The sequence below is a fragment of the Phaethon aethereus genome (assembly GCF_964289735.1).
Source record: "Phaethon aethereus genome assembly, chromosome: 6".
NCBI classification, from domain to species: Eukaryota; Metazoa; Chordata; class Aves; order Phaethontiformes; family Phaethontidae; genus Phaethon; species Phaethon aethereus.
In genome coordinates this window covers 38,749,562-38,769,749 of record NC_138580.1, presented here as the reverse complement: position 1 = coordinate 38,769,749, position 20,188 = coordinate 38,749,562, and the positions used below count along the sequence as shown (strand labels likewise).

The following is a 20,188-nucleotide window of genomic DNA, read 5'->3' as shown; positions in this document are numbered from 1 at the left end:
CTGTATGGTGTGGTGTAAAAGACAGCTGTTTCCTTAGCAGACACTCAGCTTGGAAGGTATAAGATACCTTCTGTTTTGCTTTTCAGGTGGTTACAGTGGATGTGCCCAATAGTTTTTCCTAATTAACCCTTTCCCCTTTCTCTGCCCACTTTAGAGCGAGTTCTTCTCCCTCTTGCTGTGCCTTCTTCCTGTTCATCGTGGCAGCTGGCTCTATAGCACCAGAGACAAGCTTTTAATTTGCAACCTTGAATAGCAATAACAATTTTGTAACCATTTTTACAACCATTTTAGAACCAGATGCTATTGCTAAATAGATGCCTACAGCCCCCACTGCATATCAACACACACAAGTTACTTGCACTTCAGGATATCTTGCAGAATGTGAACATGTTCTGCCAATTTAATCCACATTAGAAATTGGATAACAGACCATGAGGGATTATACTGTACACAAGAAAAAGTCAGCTGAAGAAAAAGCCCTTTTGACAGATGGATGAAGAGTTCTTTCCATCTCTGGTCTAAACAGACAATGCACTTGTAGCACTAGTGTCCCTTTGCCTTATTAAAAGTGATCTTAAGCTTCTGGTGGCTGGTAACACATTTGCACTGACTCCAGTCAAACTCTTAATTATATTAGAATAGATGTTATGAATTTAGCCCCTTTTTGAACCTAGCAGACTAAGTATAAATTGTGTGTGATGTACCTATCTGTGTTCCATGGCACTTTATGGGCAGTGTAAGATGCTTGTGTTTCATGCTTGCCAGACACCTGTATGTTTCTATTACTCCTGTTAGTATTTTAAGTATTGTATGGTAGGCTACCAAAGTTATGTGGTAATGGTTCTGCTTTGCCACTGGACTAATGGAAGCAAGAAAATAGCAGATAGATAATACATTTCTGGTTTAGCTTCCTGAGTAAATAACCATTTAATAGAAATTTAATAATGTGCAGATACAAGTTCCCCACAATCATTTGGCAGCAATAAGCAAAATAATGACAGAAGTCAGTGGCGAGTGCACTTGCCGATTTATTTTCATATAACTTTGGTCGCAGAATTATATTGCTTTTAAGCCAGTAAAGCTCTAGTAAGGAAGATGATAAGATTTTGCATTCACTTCAGAATCAAGTGGTGAAAGACCTTGGAGCTACTCCTTTCCTTGGAGCACCGGCTGCAGCCCTGGTGTCAAAATGGGAACTCATGGTGCTCTTAAGTGTGGCCATCAGTACCTTGCAGGAAGGCGTCCAAAATCACCCGACACCTTTAGGAACTCTTTTCCCAGTGAAAATCGGAGGCATTTCTGCTTCAGGATGCCCTTTTGTAACTCTGTCCCTGAGCAGCATAGAAGTCCAAGGGTAACGTTTGCTGCCAGCAAGGTACGGTAGGCATTTCAGGCTGCTGTTAATAGAGCTGAGTGCTCTGCCTCCTGTCCCAGGCAGCAGTGTTTACTTAGACTAACAATTTTCCAATGTCACAAAAAATTGTTTTAGAAGACAAAAATACTCTCCCCAAAATGATATTTAAAATATGTTCCACTGTGAGCAGTGCTTTTTAGTGCTTCTTTGGCAGGAACTACCTTCTTTCTTCACAGTAGGAATCACAAAATTCGCTTGGGTACTTGTCATTTTTTTTTCCTGCTCCAGCCTCAGAACGAGTTCAGCAACGAGGCACCTCGGGTGTTGCACGCAGGAGAAGAAAGCTCGATTTGCCTGGCTTCCTTTGCCGCTTCATCTGCATAGGCAGAGATGCCTGTCTTTCTCCTCCTGTTTATTGTTTAACTTTATCTCTCACTTTCAGTGCTGTAAATTAAAATGAGATGATGACTTTATGATGATGAGTTCATTACACAGTAACGCTATTGTATATTGATTACGTTTGTGCTTCATTTGCTTAACATGTAACAGGGTTTATTAGGGCTTTACAGGCATTGTTCTTGCTAAGAGAGGGCAGAGAAGTGCAAAATGCATTTGAGTTTAAGTCAGTGAAGCCAGTGCATCTGTGCTGATTTACACATGCCAGGAACTCGGCATAAAGAAAAGTAGGATAGTGGGTTGGAACGCGAAGGTAGAAAGGGAATGAATCTGGATCCCACAGAGCAGGAAGAGTCAAGCACACGGACTTTAAAGATTGTACTAAACTTTGAACGCGAGGTTACTTAGTATGTGTTAGAGCCCATCTTTGATACTATTGCTTGGGTTTATTAGCACCTCGCTGCATGAACAGACCTGTAAACATTAATGCTGTCACCTGTGAAAAATGGTACAGTGAAGGGCAAATAAAGAAATTGCATCATGTTTTTGGGAAAGAGCGGCAGGAACAATGAGGGAAGTGAGAGCATTTTCCATATTTGCTTTCAGTAAATCACAGGGAAAGCTGTCAGCTTTCCTCACAGTACAGAGGGGACACTTTCTGATTACTTTTATGCTGAAAAAAGTCTTTCTCCACAAATTGAAACTACTAGAATTACTTTTAGAGTGAGATGCTGCCTGCTATACAAGAATGTATCAGAGTTCCTAGCAGAAAAGAAAATTTGATAGGTGGTGTCATGAGGGAATGCTCTAAAAACCAGAAATTAAGCCAGTGGCAGGTGTTCAGATGTACCAACTGATAGCGACGCTATTTGGAATCATGTGCAAGTATTTAAGAAGCTATGAATGTAGATTTTACAGTTTTTCATGGCTTGTTAGATGTTACTTTTAATCAAAATTGGGGCCGTAATGGATTAGGTAATCCTATATAGCTGGGACAACACAGAGAAATCATCACTAGTCATGTTTTCAAATGTTCTTCTAAGTCCTACTTTTTCCCCAGAGCAGAATTGCTAACAGATGCTGTATGGGTTTTTTCATAAGAATATCATACAGACAGATCATTGCTATATCTCTAATCTGGACTCTTTCCTGTATAAGATTATTGTTTTCATTTTTAAGCCCCTTTTCAATGAAAAGCCAAGCTTTTAAACCAGAGGTTTCTAAGAAATAGTAATACTCTGAACTCATTAATATGATGGAAGGCTGTATTTACAGATGATCCTTTATTTAATACATTATTTTCTTGGGGGCTATCTCCTCTATATGCTGTGGCCTGTAAACTCTGAAATTTAAAAAAAAAAAAAAAAAAAAAAAAGAAAAGTAGTAATTCCTTCCTTGTTGTTTGTCAACATTAGCATTCCCACTTTTAAAGGTTTTCTTGGGAGATGAGGACTGTCACACGACCTTAATCATCGCTACCATAGTCAAGATTTCCTCTTAATGTCTCTGTGAGAAGCGTGACACTCCTGGCTTTATAGCAGCACTTAATGTCATTCTAAGGTGTCATTAGTAACTAACCTTCAACATTTCTTTGCTGAAGCTTGGATCTCTGACACTAAGCAGTGCAGGAGGTTTTAGCTGCATAGCTCCTGTTAAATTTACTGAAAGTCACCTGGATTGTCTTCTGCTTTGGAAATAAAAGAGCCAGATTAAGTAGAGAAATTGTTAATTTGAACAAGACTTCAGAGGGTAAAAAAAACCAAGTTATTGCTCCAGAGGAAACCCTGGTGCTACAACCAACAACAACAAGATCATTTTGATGGTGAGATTTGACAAATCGAGTCTTTAGAGACAGGGCAACAAGCCATTTGTTAGAACCGACTGATAGAAACATGAAAACTAAAAAAAACCCAAACCAAACCAGCTTTCATCTGCTCAGAAACCATCTCCATGCAACACAAAGCTTCCAGCAAGGCATGTCAGTAGTAGTTTTGGATGACAGTATTTGAGATTTGGATCATAGATATTGAGTATTTGGGTATTACGGATCATGGTATTACAGCAGCACAGCCTGATAAAAAAACATGCTTTTCCAGACATTGTGACAAGTGGACCCTTCTCGTACTGTAGGCTCAGAAAATGCCTACCCCAGCGGAGCACTCTAGTTTATTCTGTTTTAAATGTTCATATGTATCAATGAAATACAGCATAGTGTGGTTGATTGCTTGTGGTTTTAAAGTCAGTTAAGTTTTGAAGGTTATTTTACAAAAAACACTACTGTTCCATACGATTACACTGGAACAACAGGTAAACCCAGTAACTCATCTAGCAGCTGTGTGGCTGTCTTCATCAGGTTTCTTCTGCATATAAATTAATTTTTGCTGTTTACAAATATTGTAAGCTACTCGCCCTTCAGTTTTCAGAGTATTAAATGAGATTAAAGTCAGAATTTTTTGCATTTACATTTCATGTCTTCTGTATCCAGTACACTAGGCAGCAATAGATTTAATCAGCTGTATGTCTAAAGTCTTACAAGTATGCTCTCTCATTCTTTTATGCAGAAATACTGAATGGAGGGGTGTATGTTGGCCAGAACAAATTTCTTTGCTTCGCAGACACCATTCATTGGCAGGATATCGTGCGTAACCCTTGGGCTTCCAACTTCACTTTGGTTCCCACAAATGGCAGCTCAGGATGTAAGTACCGGTTTTATTCTTAGCCTTGTCATCCGCTCAGCACGAAACAGTATAAATATGACCACAAGTTTTCCCTAATCCTCTGTTACAGAGAATTGTATTTGTAAATTTTCCCTGCATTCTTCGAAGTTTGTACATTGCTTGTAGGAACACTTAGTTTAATCTTAAAAACACTTTGTCTGTAGAGAGTATTTGTGAACATCATACATTTTTTTTAATTTTCTCTCATCTGTTTTCTCTCTTACGCGTATTCTATTTTCTATTTATTGCTAAAGCCACAGTGCTGCCATGGAAGCACAGACGTTTATTGTTTGCTTTGCATTTGTTCCTGCTGCTCAGTCTGGTCCTTGAGTCACAATGGTCTGTCTATGGCATCATAATTAGCTGCTGGAGTAATTATGGTACAAGCTCATGGATATTCTGACTTTAGATGGGAAATGAACCTCTGAGAAATAGTTATCCTGTTGTCTTGTGTGCATCTGTGAAGAAAGAGAGAGAATTTGCAGAGGGATAGGGTGGTCTTCACAGTATAGCCAATATTTCTCTGTTTTTAATATGTTCTCTCTATTTTAATGCTCTCTATTTCAAACTTGGAGTATCAGTGTACTTTAATTAATTTGTCTGATCCATGTGTCTCTTTCCCTTCCCTAGAGTTAACTCACCTTCAGTAGTATTTTGGTGATTCTTGCAGCTATAATGAATTCTAGTGAATGGTGGTACAAAGTGTTTAGGTAAAATATTCTATGGTATAGTAAAGTGCATTCAAAATTAATAACATGCTATTAAACAGTACCTTCAGGATGTGTCAACATGGTAATTCAGGTATAGGCTGGGAAGTTTATATCTGATGTCAGGAGTGACACCACAGCAGACATACTGTTTTGAGCATTCTGGATAAAGGAACATTCTGGATCGCTTACCATATCCTAAGGTGTCCGAGGGATGTATAAATGACTGATTGCTTCCTTAGCTTCCGCTACAGCGAAGAAACAACTTCACTTCTTCAGCTGTATGTTAGGAATTCAGAGAAAAAAATTAGACTCTGGGTAAAGACCATTTGATGAGGCCCCATAATTTCTAAGCAGCAACTTGTTTTTGACAAAGTGCTTTGTGGTATAATATATTTCTATGTAAGGCCGACTTGCTTTTGTATGTCTCACCTGCTACCCTCCAAACCAGAGTACAGCTACTTGAGATACGGCTTCCTCCGGGAGCCTGCCAAACTCCACTGCTCCTGGATCTTCCAACTCCAGAGCTGAGACTCATCTCTTCTGCCTTCTGGCTGGAAACCTGACATAGTTGTAATGCAGCCAGCTATCTTATTTGCATATTAAAAAGCCTCATCACTGGTTCTAAGCAGAACTGATGAAACCTTTGAAGGTTAGGGAATGCCTGTACCCTTTTATGAGTCATTACTTCAGCAAGAAAAAGAGTTGGTTGTTACTCTTGTTTTGTTCTGTTATGGATTTTCTTTTAACCTTTGCCAGTTAAAGAAAAAATGATTCTGCAACACCAAGGTAATAAGCTCTTTTAAAAAAGCAACCAGCATCAATACTATCTTTTTGAGCTAACAGAAGTTTTACTGGTGACTTCAGAGGAATCGAAACAAGATCAGTGCTGAGTACTTTTGGAATCACACCCTGGAAGTAATAAAGGCAAATATTAGCACCCACAGCAAGATGAAAGGATGTATGTACCTATGTCCAGTTTTCTTAAAATGTTTTTTCATTCCTTTTGAGTTGTTTTGAAACATAGGAAAGGATCAATTTGTGCTTTGTCATTTGTGCTTGATAAACCCAATAAACAGCATTATTTCAGTGATGATTGAGAGCTGTGTACCAAGGCAGCTTCATTAAGATAGCCACCCAAATTTTAGTTTACTTTTCCTTACTTGGATTGTAGCAGGGCGCAGTTGGACTGTATTTAATTTAATAAACCTAGGTTTCTTTCTCCAAGACACTGGGTTCCATCTCAGTACTATTCATGAATCCTTGTGAAATCTGATTAAATTAGCTAATCCAAACCATTTCTGTCTTCACAGTTTACATAGGTGAAAATCTAAACTCCGTTACACAGAAAGCCAACAAATGGCTAAAATGGTTTAACAAAGGTGCTAAGGCTTTGGGAAACAAAGAATTCAGGTACAGAAATCAGCATTTAAAATAGCCTAAAATTAAATAGCTGTATGTGTGTGCGTACATGTATTGCACGCACACACACGCACACACATGGGGGGGTGTATATATATAGCATTCAAATGAAATCACTCAAATATGGAACCTTATAATTACCTGTCAAGAGGCAGGAGAAAGGAAATGTGATACACTGGTAGTTTATGAAAGAATTAAGACAAGTTATTTGTACTGGTACAGACAGGACTGGGAAAAATGAACATTGAATTATAACCCTAGAGTGCAAATCAGTATAGAGTATCATTAAATAAGGTATATGCTGCTCAAATTTGGCTCACGTCACTTTTCATAATCTGATAGGCAGTGTGGGTGCTTGCTGGGCATTTTTTCCACTGCTGCAAATGATGCTCTGTGGATTACAAAGTCTTTGGTACTTTTCTGCATAGACTGTGACTCAAGCTTTTTTGGATCCAGCATGTATATGTATTTACTGTTTATTTTACATGACTGTATTAAATTGCCTGAAGTCTCAGGTTCCTCCTATCAAATGCAAATCTTGTCTAAGTCCATTGGAACTAAGTACATGTTGCTTGGCATTACCAAGAATATCCAAAGTGCAAGAGATGTCCAGGAAAGCCCTCTGGGACTTTCACTGTCAGAATATCTTGAAAAGAATGAGTGGTTTTTGCTGCTTATCTAAAAACCTTTACAGGAGAGGGAGAAGGCTATCAGAGAGGTTGCATCAATCTGGGAATGTAAACCTTCTGTATCAAGCTCAGCAAAATCCATACTAGTAGTAATTTAGGAAAGTCTGTGTAAATGTGTGATCATGCAAGACCTGGGTAGATACATCGGCCTGTGTGCCGTGTTTTAGCCATGACTGGCAGGACTGGAGGGTAGCTTATGCCCCAGGAATTGTCACAGCTGTTCCGCTGCGATCGCCTCAGTAGTGCTCCCTGGCAGAGAGTACTTTGGGGACAAAAGGCTGTGAACTGCAGCATGTCAGAATCGGATACTTCATCATTCCAGCAGGTCCTGAAGCCTAAACCACAGTTCGGTGTTTTTTCCAAAAGCCGTAAAATCTCCCCCAAGGTGTCTACATGTCCAAAAGAACAAGGGCCCATCTTCGGAGGAGAGCCCAACACGCAACACTTGCCGGGTTTTTGCCGATGCCAGAGTGGACCTCAGCAGGCTGATACAGATGTGCTGTTGTGTTGGGAGCGGCCGTGCGTATGCGCTGAGGGCTCAGCCGCGCTCCTAGTTCATCTGCCCCGTGAGGGAGCCGACACTGCAAGCTGCCGGTGCTGCTCTCTTCCCCAGCCAGACAGAAGAGCTTGATAATGGTCCCACTTCGGGGATAATTTTGCTTGCAACCCTCCCTGCTGCTCCAAGGCAATCAGCAGAGGAGGAAGGCAAAAGGGTGGAGTGAAATGAAGACGCTTTGAAATAAAATCAGTCCCCTGCCTCTGTGCTTGTTCCATACCTTGGATCTGCCAATTCCGGCAATCCCCTTCACTTACATCAGTGCTAGACAGAAGAGAATGTGGCCAGTGGGAATAAAGCTTTTCTGATTCCCTTCTTTGTGGGCTTTCATTGCCACATCAGTGTTAAGAAGCCAGTTGAAAAGACTGTAGCACCTTAACACCGCTATGGTAGAAATACTGCAGACATATGAATCCTAAGTGCTGCCTCGCCTTTTTTCTTTTTCTTTAGTCTGAAATGCATTCTACCCATTGCTTCATGTTCTGATCAAATGCATGCAGAAAAGCTTGTATTAGAGGCCTTTGAATTACACGGCCTTACGGTTAAGATGAATACAGGCACAGTGGCTGCCGGCGCAGAGCTCAGCGTGTACGGCTGAAATGTAATAAACAAATGTTGTACCAGGGACCACACGTATTTCAACTCTCTGAGGACAGATATCTCTGTGCCTGGCATTTTGACTGGTACTCTCAAATACTACTAGTATTTACTGTTTGCAGAGCCTTCCCGTACTGGTATCTTGTAGCTGAAGCTTTTAAAATTAATTGTAGTTTGAAAGCAGCCTTCTTGTCCGTTACCTGAAATCAGTGCTATGAGCCTAGGGTTTTTCAGCTGGGCACCTTGCAGTGAGAATCTCAGAAGTGCTTAAGTCTCTAAGGAACAACATTTTCCCTTTAGGTATACGTTACTGAATTTGTTTCTGCAATCCTGAAAATCTGTTTTCTCTCCTTCCAAAAATAAGCATTAGCCAAGCATGCTAACGCCATGCTTTGCAAGAGCATATTCCCCTGTTACCCCATCCATTTGTTGGATTTAGCCCCTTAACTGAAGAACTAGAGCTCTGCCCTTCATAGCTAGAAATCCAAGGTGCAGGTCCCAGTGATGATGCAAGAAATAAAGCAGGAAGTAAGGATTAGACTTCTTGCCTAAAACAACTGTAGATTGGTAGACAAATCTCTGACCAGCTTTACGGAAAGTGCAGTGAAAACTCAGCTGCTTTGGTCAGTGTCCACGATATCCTCCTCGGTTTGGTAGCTAGCAGGAACTGGACTGGCCCCGCATTGTGCGAGGTGAGCTCTTTTGCAGGATTTGACAAGGGCTGTAGCATTAAATCAGAATTTTCAGTGGAGCTTTACTTGGAGATTTTGTTTCACAAAAAAGCATGAAGGGTTTGAGTTATTGTGTTGAGGTTGCTTGCATAGCTAATAGCATGGGTTCAAATAAATCAATAATGCATTTAAAAATACTGAAATTATATGGATGCATGTTCATGACGGAGCTGGTAACCGGGTAATAAAGATTAAAAAAATTCCTTTCCGTTTAAAGTTTAAAAAAAAATGCTGCTTTTCAAGAAATTACTCAAGAAAAATGGAGAACTGCATGTCAGCATGTGCACAAAGTTGTGAAAACCGAACTCTGTGAAAATTAAGCTCCCTTCAAAGTATTCTCCGGAAATGAAATTTCTGCTGAGACTCTGAAGGGCAGTGAGATCTGTGGAAAAATTTCCCTTGGCTTGATCTGGCTTTTCAGCTGAGCCCATTAGCTGTGAAAAAAGCTGGAATTTTTGGCAAGACATTTTTTTAAGCAGAACAACTTCAGTTACTTGTTATTCATAACAGAGTACTCCTCTGTCATTGCTTTGTATCTAATTGCACCTGATAATGTAAAAACAGCCAGTTTCTGAGCTGTGCAGACGTACTTCTACATTGTTACATGATGCATAGGAAGAAAAGGCTTGGTCTTAGATGTGTACCTGTGATTCAGTAAATCCCATGATGTATTCAAGGGAAACACTGCTTTAAAATGTCTTCTCTCTTTTTTACCTATTGATTGATAGCATAGCTTTTTCAAGGGCAAAAGCAGCCTTGAAATATCATTAGCTCTGATTTCCTGTATGTGGAGGCCCTGCAGTATCATCTTCTTGCCTGGCATTGAGCTCGGCAACAGAATCACAGAATCATTAAGGTTGGAAAAGACCTTTAAGATCATCAAGTCCAACCGTCAACCCAACACCACCATGCCCACTAAACCATGTCCTGAAGTGCCACGTCTGCACGTTTTTTGAACACTTCCAGTGATGGTGACTCCACCACCTCCCTGGGCAGCCTGTTCCATAAAGAAATTTTTCCTAATATCCAATCTAAACCTCCCCTGGCGCAACTTGAGGCCATTTCCTCTCGTCCTATCACTAGTTACTTGGGAGAAGAGACCAACCCCCACCTCACCACAACCCTCTTTCAGGTAGTTGTAGAGAGCGATAAGGTCTCCCCTCAGCCTCCTCTTCTCTAGACTGAACACCCCCAGTTCCCTCAGCCGCTCCTCATCAGACTTGTGCTCCAGACCCCTCACCAGCTTCGTTGCCCTTCTCTGGACACGCTCCAGTACCTCAGCATCCTTCTTGTAGTGAGGGGCCCAAAACTGAACACAGTACTTGAGGTTGTGGCCTCACCAGTGCCGAGTACAGGGGCAACATTCCTAAGCACAGTGTATCTTGCAACCCAACTTTGGGTTTTAGAAGCAGCCCCAGCCCTGGTGGGGCTGGAGCTCCCCCAGCCACTGGGTGGGCGAGTGCGGGGCTTCTCTCCTCTGTATGCTCTTCTGGCACTGGTCCGAAGCTTTGCAGAAGTGCAGACGTCGCTCAAGAAGCTGGTTGTTTTCCTACTATTAAGATAAATAAGACTAGGTGTCTTTATTTCTAATTTGAACACAGTTTTAAATTGCAGGTGATGTTGCCTCTTGCACCTTCTCTAGCTAGCTCAAAGGGCTCTCTCATAGCCCACGTTTTCTCCCTGCAGAAATGGCATGTACCGTATAATCAGCTCACCTCTTGATCTGTTTTTAAAAAGCTAAACAGATAGAGGGTCTCACATCTCTCATGGTGAGGAATTTCTTTCTAGCTCTAAAATAATTTCAGTTGCTTTCAATGTGAAATATGTGTAGTTTTCAATGTGCTTTTAGAAGGCAGAAACCAAAGCGTGCACCTTACAGATTTAACCAATATCCTGTAGAAGTAAAAATTGTATCCTTTGTGTTTCAGTTTCACACGAGGAACCCGATGTTCAGGCAATTCAGATAGCTGTGTATTTTAGAGACTGCCTGTTTTCCAGAAAATGTAGCCTGCATGCTTTATTCCGAAACATGCAAACTTAGTTTGGCTTTATAAAAGACATTTGGTGTGAGTGACTCCACGTTACCCACCAGCCTGGCTCACTCTCTGGTACTGCCTGCTCTTCGCTGCAATTTGCTGGGGTTTCAGTCTTCCTGTCATCTGTATGTTTATTGCCTGGGACTTTTTAATAGTTTCTAAACCATTGGCTGGAATATTAATAAGCATCAGTCCAGCGATGATCCCTGGGGAACCACACCCCAATTGTATTATAATTGCTCATTTACAGTTACTTTTGGAGAGCCCCTTGGCTCTTAATGCATTTTTCATGTGTTTTATTAATACTGAAACATAGGGACAAATCTAATTAAGTGTTTACTGTTTAGCCAGTGCTTTGCATTTTAATTAAAGGAACAGAAAATGGACTAGCCAGCTGCACAGTTGCTTATGAAGACAACGCTCTGTTCTCCTGGTGCAGATAATCCAGGCTACATGGATCTACCTTACCTGGATGCAGGTGTGTTTGGAAGCATTGTAGCTCAGTTTGACATACTTATCTCTGTATAGTATGTATTTGGTTGTTGTGAGTCAGTGCTGGCTCCATATTCTTTTTTTCTTTTCCCCTTTCTTCATTTACTCTGTTACGCTCTCTTTGTGAGTTGCTTTATTTAGGTTAACCTGCTACTCCATCAGCCCCGATAACTGAGGGTTTGCTAGGTCATGTTCTACTGCACATTTTCCACATGATAGCAAAAGGAGAATACAGTTTCTGAAAAGATCGTTCTTTAAAATATTGCAGAAACGGGAACAATTTGGTAGAAACTTGGTTTAGTAAAATGTCTCTTTAAATTGAACTAGTTTAAGACCAAAAGCTCCTTACATTTTTTTTAAATTGGTATAAGAGAAGATCAGCCATGTGGATACATGTACATTCCTTTCGGCATACATGGTATATTCGTGTAGTGTGTTTCCCAAAAAGTGTAAGTTGCTATTTGCATGGGATTTTGTATAAGTGATAAGCTTTGTTCTCCATTGGGTGTTAACAATCCATGTTTGGAGTTGCTGGCAAGGGTTGTAGGTGAATTTGTGCATGGCCATTTGTTGCAGCTACAGAATGAGGTCTGACGGGTAGTCAGTCCATTGATTTAGTGTTCAGTAGTGGCCTTGTAATTCTTCACAGAGCACAGTAACTCGTTTTTTGTACCAGTAGTCAGAATATTAGAAAAGGATCATTTTTACACATAGTGACTTACCTGGAAATTTATACTCAGGTCAAACCATTGGGTATTTAATTCTGAAGTAATTATGTGATAGTTCTGAAGAAAAGGCTTTCCTCATATCATTGCAATCTCACCCAAAAGTCCCAACCTTCCCCCAGTTTCACTTACACTGTGGCTAGATTGTATAAAATGCTACACATGTGCACACCAGTGTTTGCAGCCGGACCATCCAAAACAGCCTCTTGGGCAGGACCGGTCCTGCTACCATTGGGAAGCCACACTGGTGAAGTGGGGAGTCTTGGGTCAGAGTGGGAGGGAGGATGGGGTCCTTTCCTGCAGTAAAAATGCCGTCAGTCAGTAAAAAATCAGGAGAGCTAAACAGAGTGTAGATACAAGTACATGGAAAGCTTTCCTTTAGACCAGCGGATGCTCCTGTAACAGGAGACAATTATGTGTAAATAGTGACTACGTGTAAATCAACCCCCAGCCCTCGGTACCAAGACACCAGGGAGCTAACTGCATTTTGTCCAGGTACTCCTGCAAGCTATTTTGTGCTTTTGCAAAGCACAAGCATTTTGCTCTACAGAAGGCCAGAGTAACAGCAGTATATTTATGTATGCTGGCAAAAAGAAAAGAGGGAAGTGACTAATTCACACTTAAAGCCAACTTTCAGAGTAGCTAGTGTATCATTTCTGGTGTACATCTAAATCTGAAACTACCCACGGAGAAAATGGCATTCCAGAAAGTGTGTGCTGAAGACATTTGTTATTGCAGAGCTTGTTAAATTACAGCCTTTCATTGAGGTTATTACCTGAAGTTTGATTACCATTTTAAATGTATGTTTGGAGACCTCTGCAGCCAGGTGGTCGAGGTACAGAATATGTTCTCTGCCACCAGTGTCATCGTGGCAAAGCCAGGAGGAGAAGCTGTTCTTTTCGATAAAAAGCCACAAATAACTAAACCGTTTTGTGAAAGCTCCTCCTGTGTGGAACACACTCCAAGGGCTTGCAGCATTGCATGTTAGCAGCAGTTACAGTTTCATGGATATCTCGGATGGAAAGAAAATTTGTATCAGAACTCAGTAGCAAGTCTCTCAACCGCTTTTTTCCAGTATACGTGGAATTTGCTTTTCCTACCATTAGGAAATCTCTAGTCAGGACAGACTTTATTTGTTGACCTGGAATTGAAAGACAAATACAGTAACAGAAGCAATTGATTTCAAAGAATAGTTTTTGCCAAGCATATGTAACTGAAGATGGAGGAATACACGAAATCCAGTGATATAATGAACTTGTTTTGCATTAGTATGGCAAGCTGAACTGCTTGAAGTTGCCTGTAATGTTTTTCCTCAACCCAGAACAGTGTGTTTTGAATAAAGGGAATCAGTTTAGTTTCCTAATAAATATCTTCAGCCAGCATTTTCAGAAGGGATTTGTCAACTGGCGAATGCCCTTGAAAGAGATTTGAAAGGCAGGCAGACGTGGCATTTAATTGAAATACGCTGCCTCTAACAGCCGAGTTCACTGAATAGAAAGTAAGTAACAAACACAAGTATACCTAGCTAATACAAATAAATAATGCTGTGAGGGACAGAACTCCTTAGGCTGCCAGAGCCTAATCCAGGGATCTAGCAAGGGAACTGCTACAAAGCCGAGGATCTTCAGGAGTCATGGACACAGAAAGGAGGGCACTGAGAAAGGCAGCATTAACAGGTTCTGAAGAACCTCTGACAAGGGCATCGCTTTGCCGTAAAAAATACATTTTTCAGAAAGAGAAACAAAACCTGCCCAAACCTAAAACCAACCCCTTCCCTGCCAAAGTGCTGACCTTGCTTTACTATTTCCTATTTCCCTCCCTTCTTACAGGGTGAAAGTCACCCACCAAGTGGCACAGTTGACCATGCTGATGCATGAAAATACTACAGAGCGGCACTAGTTCTGTAGCTACAGAATTTAAGTGGTGCTCCACATAGTAGTGTGTGGCAACTGTTGGTAAATGCTTATCTTTTAATGGCAACCTGCGTGCATATAATGTATTACTGTATACCACCTGTTTGTAGGCAGATTGGCATTTAAGCAATGTATCACACAAGGGAGAGACTTTCCATTTGAATGAAAGCATCCCTTTCCATTTTACGCAGCTTGCTTTATCACAAACAGTGTTTCTTGAAAGTAGGAAATAAACCTCAAATACTCCGAATATTTAAAATAGTCTAACTGAAAGGTAATTGGCGGATTTGTAGTGGGTGGGTGGACGGGTAGAATTGGTCTTTCACAGCAAGCTCCAGCTGCTCTAGCTAGCTGCCTTTGAAGAGCTGCTTAGGGAAAGAGGAAGAAAAGAGAGACTATAAAATCAGCTGCTTAATTGCATCTACTGGTTCTTGAAGCTGCTGTGTGCCTCCCACCCTTTTGAAGTTGTCCGTCGTTAGATCTGCAAGATGTACGTCCCAGCCGCCAGCTCAGAGCGGGCTTGGTTGGTGCGGCTGCGCAGGGCACGAGGGTGGGTGTACGGCTCAGTGGCAGTGGGTGGGTGCAGTGTTGGGACTAGCCAGCCGGCATCTCCCGACAGACTGTTCTGTTGCTTACATAAAACACAAAACCACGCCAAGCCTTTATTGCTATCGTAGCCGCATTTTCTTAAGGACTTCGTTACACATGCCTGCGTTGGCAGAAATTCGCAGCACCATCGCTGAAGTTCCTGTCCTGCTTTTGTGGACAGCCTGGCTAAAGAGCTCTGGCCAGTGGTCTGCTCAAACGCAGAGCTGTTTCGGGGGCTTCTCTCTGATCCCTTCACACCTCCTGCAGGGAAGAGGACAGTGCTGTGGCTTCAAATGAAGCTGAGTGGCTAGAAGGGAAGTTTCTGTCTGCTAAGGGACAGACAAGGTGTAGGAAGTGGGAAAGCAAAAAAGAAGAGTGTATTTTATGCTCCTGCAGTCCCTCACGTTTTCTGTCCCTGTGTGTAGGATCTCCACGTTCATATCTCCTTGGGCTAGTATTCAAAGGAGCTTTCACGTCTCAAAATCTTATTTCTTGTCCTCTTGTAGGAACTTGTAATTTACTTTCAAAACCTCATAAAAAGCCATCATCAGTGAAGTGTTCTAGCATAGGGGAAATGTTGGGAATATTTGCAGAGTAAGGTACTCAATCGAGAGTTTTCAAGTGGTTTTATACAAATTGCTACATATGAAAACAACTTCATACTGACTTCATCATATTATGCCTACATGATAGTCACAGAATGTCCAAAACATCATCTCTGTGCATATTTCTGTTAGCTGAAGATTATTCAGGAAATTGCAGTCTGAAATTTGTTTGTATGATTATTTTCATTGAATATTTGCATATAGCAAACACTGAATCTAAATATCAGAGTATATGCCCAAGCATTGTTTTCCAGCAGAGAAAGGGCTTCTGTTGTCCAAGTATTGTTTTGTAATAATGTTTTGGTTAGAATAGCCAGAGCTACATTTTGCATAAGTAATTACATTTGAATAAGCATATTATGGTACTTATCCAAAGTTTGTCTAAAAATGGACTTAAAATTTCATGGGAATGGGTAGTTCCTTTCTAGTATTTCCATCTAATTAACCAACACAAGTTGGTTAAAACATTAGCACACCTAACTGCACCCAGGCAGACTCTAGGAATATTACATGGCATCCAGAAAAAGTAAAATGAATTTTAAAAGCCACTGCAATTTTGACTTCTCATTTCCTTTCTTTGAGGTTATTACTTTGTTTAAAAAATGAAAACTGTATGCCCCTCTGTTTGAACTTTATTACTGCTTTGGCAGCATTACAGGAACGTTATTACAGGACATTACTTTGACTTATGTGGTGTTGACTGACTTTATCTATTTGAGGGGTGGAGGAGTTGGTATTAAACAAGCACAAGAACACCCCCAGCTTTGGCACTTAGTTTTCAATGTGTCTTTGAGTTTGCTGAGCACCTCCTTTGAAAATCTCCTCTAACAGTGCTGAGATTTCTCACCCAGTGTAACACATTGTGCCCAAAAAAGACATCTGTATCTGCATCCTTCAGCTCAGGCAAGACTATGCATCAGGCAGGTAAATCTGCTGCTGTACCTGAGGAGAGATAGCTCAAGAGAGATATATCAAGAGTTATTACAAACACTGACGTGGGTGCACATCAGATTGCTATGGTCAGTAGGACTCACTTGGCTTGTTTGTGGTTTTTAATTTCATGTGTTGTCAGACCACAGACTGAGGCACCTGTTGCTGTGAACCAGAATAAAAAGCACCTGGGCTGAGAGCGAATGGGCACTATCCCAGGGTAAGGAAGGGTGTGGGTGTCACAGCATTAGGCATTGCAGTGGCTGCTTCTTAGATATGAAATTCATGGACTTCAGGTCACCCCCATGCAGAGGAGGGAGCCCATTAAAATAGTACCTGCCAGGAGCAAACCAGGGGGAAATGCTGAAATGAATATAAAGGCATAGAAGATGTTGACTTTTTTATGTCTGCTGGGAATCTGCAGTGCCTGCTGCCTTCCCCTCACAGACCTGTCTTCTGCTCACACTCTTCTTCCCTTTTACAAAGTAACACAGCTTAGGAGTTGCCCAGGATGTGGGGGAGCAGGGTTCAGTTTCCCAGCTTGCTTGAAGGCCTTCGGATCTTTACCTCCAGTCTCCCACCTGCCAGCAGAAACTGCCCCAGGTTGATCTGAGCTGGGGTCTTTTCTACTCCTTGCGTTGAAATTCTCTGAGTATTAAGTAATCATCAGGTAAGACACAGAAATAGTCCTAGGGGCATGGACTGATCCTTAGATGTACCCGTTCTCCAGTGTTCATAACCACTGAGCTGTGGGGCAAGGAGCCAAGAATGGTTACATGCTGTGCCCAGCTCTCTTCCTTCAGGGCCGGTGAGCTCCCCGTGTGGTCAGGAGGGCTGTCATCAGGAGGGCTGGCTGCCTGCTCTGTGCTCTCCCCTTCCAGAGAACAGCCTGTGGACTATTTCTTGGGTTGCTGTCCTGGCAGGCAAGAGTCTTCATCACGGGAAGCAAAGGAGATAAGTGGGATGCGTAACCACACAACCTAGGTGAGTGTTAGCATCTACAGGTGGTGGAACGTTGCCCTCTCTTTTCACACAGAGGAAAGGCAGAATGAGAGCTACCCCTTTATTTTGAAGGGGCCTGGAGTTGTTGCTCTGTGTGCTTTGAGGATGATCCATATGAGGGAGGGTGTTTAATTTCCACTCCAGCGCAGACCCCCATTAGACAGGCACCAAGCTTCTCTGCTGTTCAGGAACAGAGCTCCTGCTGCAAGTGTGCAAGGATAGACACTTACCTCTGGCTTACTGGAGGGGAATATACTTTTTTAACAATGTGATTACAAGGAAAGATTCCCCAGAGCTTGTTGTTCTTCATGAGCCTGCCAAGCAGCAGGTATGACTTGACCTGTCCTTTCAGCCTTCCGGCTGTGTCCCCCGGTTTGCGCAGGATCCCTGTGTTCAGAAGGGTGTTTGATGCTGATTGGGACTAATTCACCATTACAGTGAGGGGAATTCACTTACATTACTCTGTGCCAACAGCTGTAAGCACTGATAATCAGTAGCTCCCAATCGCTTCATCAGTGTAAAGTTTTAGACTATGTTGTATGTGAAGGTTTTTGGTTTTGTGTGGATGACTAAATCCCCAATTAATGCATCAAGTCATACAGCCTTACCAGTGCTGTGTTCCAGGCAGAGAAAAATAACCAGCATCTTCATAACACCCCCCAGGTCCCTTTCTGTAGTCGTTACTGTGGCCTGAAGACATTTTTCTGTAGCAGCTGGAGTAGTGTTACAGTGAGCTTCCTGTCAGCTCAAACCTGTCAGCGATAAATACGAATCCTCTGGCCTGAGCCCGTTCGGTGCTGCTGACATACTCTTCTTGACTTTCCATTTATTCCTTTACCTCTGGTGGCCAGTCTCTCTTGAAATCAAAACTCTCTTCCACCAGTATATCTAGTGATACTCGGGTAATTTCTCAGTTCTCAGCAGATCCCCAGTCCCTGTGCACACGCGAGGGTTGTCTCCATCCCACATTACTCATGAAAAAGCATCCCTCTTTGGTATTCAGTTTTTGTGTTCATTGGTGCTGGTTCGGTTTTATCTCTGTTCCTTCTCCCCGCTCTCCCTCGCACTGTCTCCATATCTCTCTCCATGCCTGTCTTTCAGGGCATATCTCTTGGATTGGTTTCATTTCCCAGACCCATTTCCCGTGCCAGTTTCTTTTCAGCTGCCTGTGCCCGAGTCCCTCTCCATTTGTGTGCATCTCTCCTCTTACCTACTGAGGAAGATGAGGGGAAGATAGAGGCATTGAATGGCAAGGTTGGAAGTCCCTGTTGGAAGTGATCGTTACAGGGAGTTTGCTTTCCCCTTTACTGAGCCCCAGTGGTCCCCGTGTGCCAGATGTGCACACCTGGCAATTAGGGGGTGGACACGAGAAAACTTTCACTTGTGGATGGTGGTAGCACCCACAAAAGGTGCTGTGCTTTGCCGCAGTGTAAGTATTCATCATGGGTGAACACTATACAAGTTTTCACTGTGAAGGGATCCCATTAGTATTTGTGCAGGGTACTGCTATTGAGCGTGGAGTCTTTGGGGTGGAAGCAATGATACAGGTACGAGAGAAATGCTGCCATTTACCACAATAGAAGTAATAGTGTCAGTACAGGGACAGCTTGTTAAAGGAAAGCCTGAATTCTATGGGACTAATCCCGTGTTGGAAAACTATTTGGTGATAGATCCTGAGGTGAACTCATCTGACATCAGTGAAAGCAACATTGTTTGATAGCAGTAGAGGAAATGACCCTTAGATCTCTGTATCCCGTAACGCTTCTACAGAGAGGAAGAGAAAATGAGCGGTAGATATTTCTATAAGAGACTTTCTTCTTTTACTGAAAGTTTTACTTTCTCTTGCAATGTGTCTCTCCTGCCATAAAGAAAGGAAATCCTGAAGAGTGTGAGTCTCTGTTAGGTAATTAACTTTCAAATCAATAGAAGAGATCTGAAGGCTAGCACAGGGCTGGTAGAAAATGCAAAATGATTTTTACTTAACAAAGAAGTGTGAATGAATGAATATGTGACAATAAGAATAGTCAAACAAGGACACGGAAAGCATTACAGCCTGATAAAGGCAGAACAATCCACCACAACAATAGTATCTTTAATTCTCATTAATGCTGTGCTGCACTGTTTGAATTATATTTTGATTTTATTATCTCTTCATACATAAATCTAAGGAATTTTAGCTGCCTTGAAAAACAATGCACAATGTGTACCTAAGCAATGGAAAGAAGAGACTGTGACTTTTACTGCAGAGTGTACCTGGAACTTCTTGGACCTTGGGACTAGTTAAGTCTAGAAACATCTCTATGGCATCTCTACCATTTTTGCAGGAGTGAATCTTGTAGGTGAAGGATGAGTTTATAAGTAGCTTGCAGAAGCTAATAAATGATTTTTAGATGTTTTGATAGTTAATTATTTTAGACTGTTAGGTAAGTTAAGAGGCTGCTTAAAACTATGGCTTGTAACCATCAAAGCCACTTTATTTTGGCTGTGTTTACTCACACTTCAGTGTGTGTTGCAGGTATGCTAACAGTCATAAAAAAATTATTAACCTGGTAGAAACCATCTGTAAATGCAAGCTTTGTGCAAACTGAGACCTTTTCTTCTCTTTTTTCTGCTTTCCTCCTCCTACTGAGAGAGGTCTGCTTGAGGCAGCTGGCATAGCTGATGGGGAAGAAGCAATGTTTCTTCTCTGTACTACACTGAGCTTACAGCCAAGAGGAGGACTTCATTT

The 20,188-nt window shown here is 41.7% G+C and overlaps 1 protein-coding gene across 1 annotated transcript in view; it reads left to right on the top strand.

The window, feature by feature from the left end:
* The window catches only part of ERBB4 (erb-b2 receptor tyrosine kinase 4), a gene marked incomplete at its 5' end in the record, with an annotated part of 635,614 nt that overhangs the window by 421,119 nt on the left and 194,307 nt on the right, over positions 1-20,188 (top strand). Inside the window, one exon of the mRNA XM_082001544.1 lies at positions 4,312-4,446. Coding sequence (XP_081857670.1) covers positions 4,312-4,446 — 135 coding nt within the window. The remainder of the gene's footprint in view (positions 1-4,311; positions 4,447-20,188) is intronic.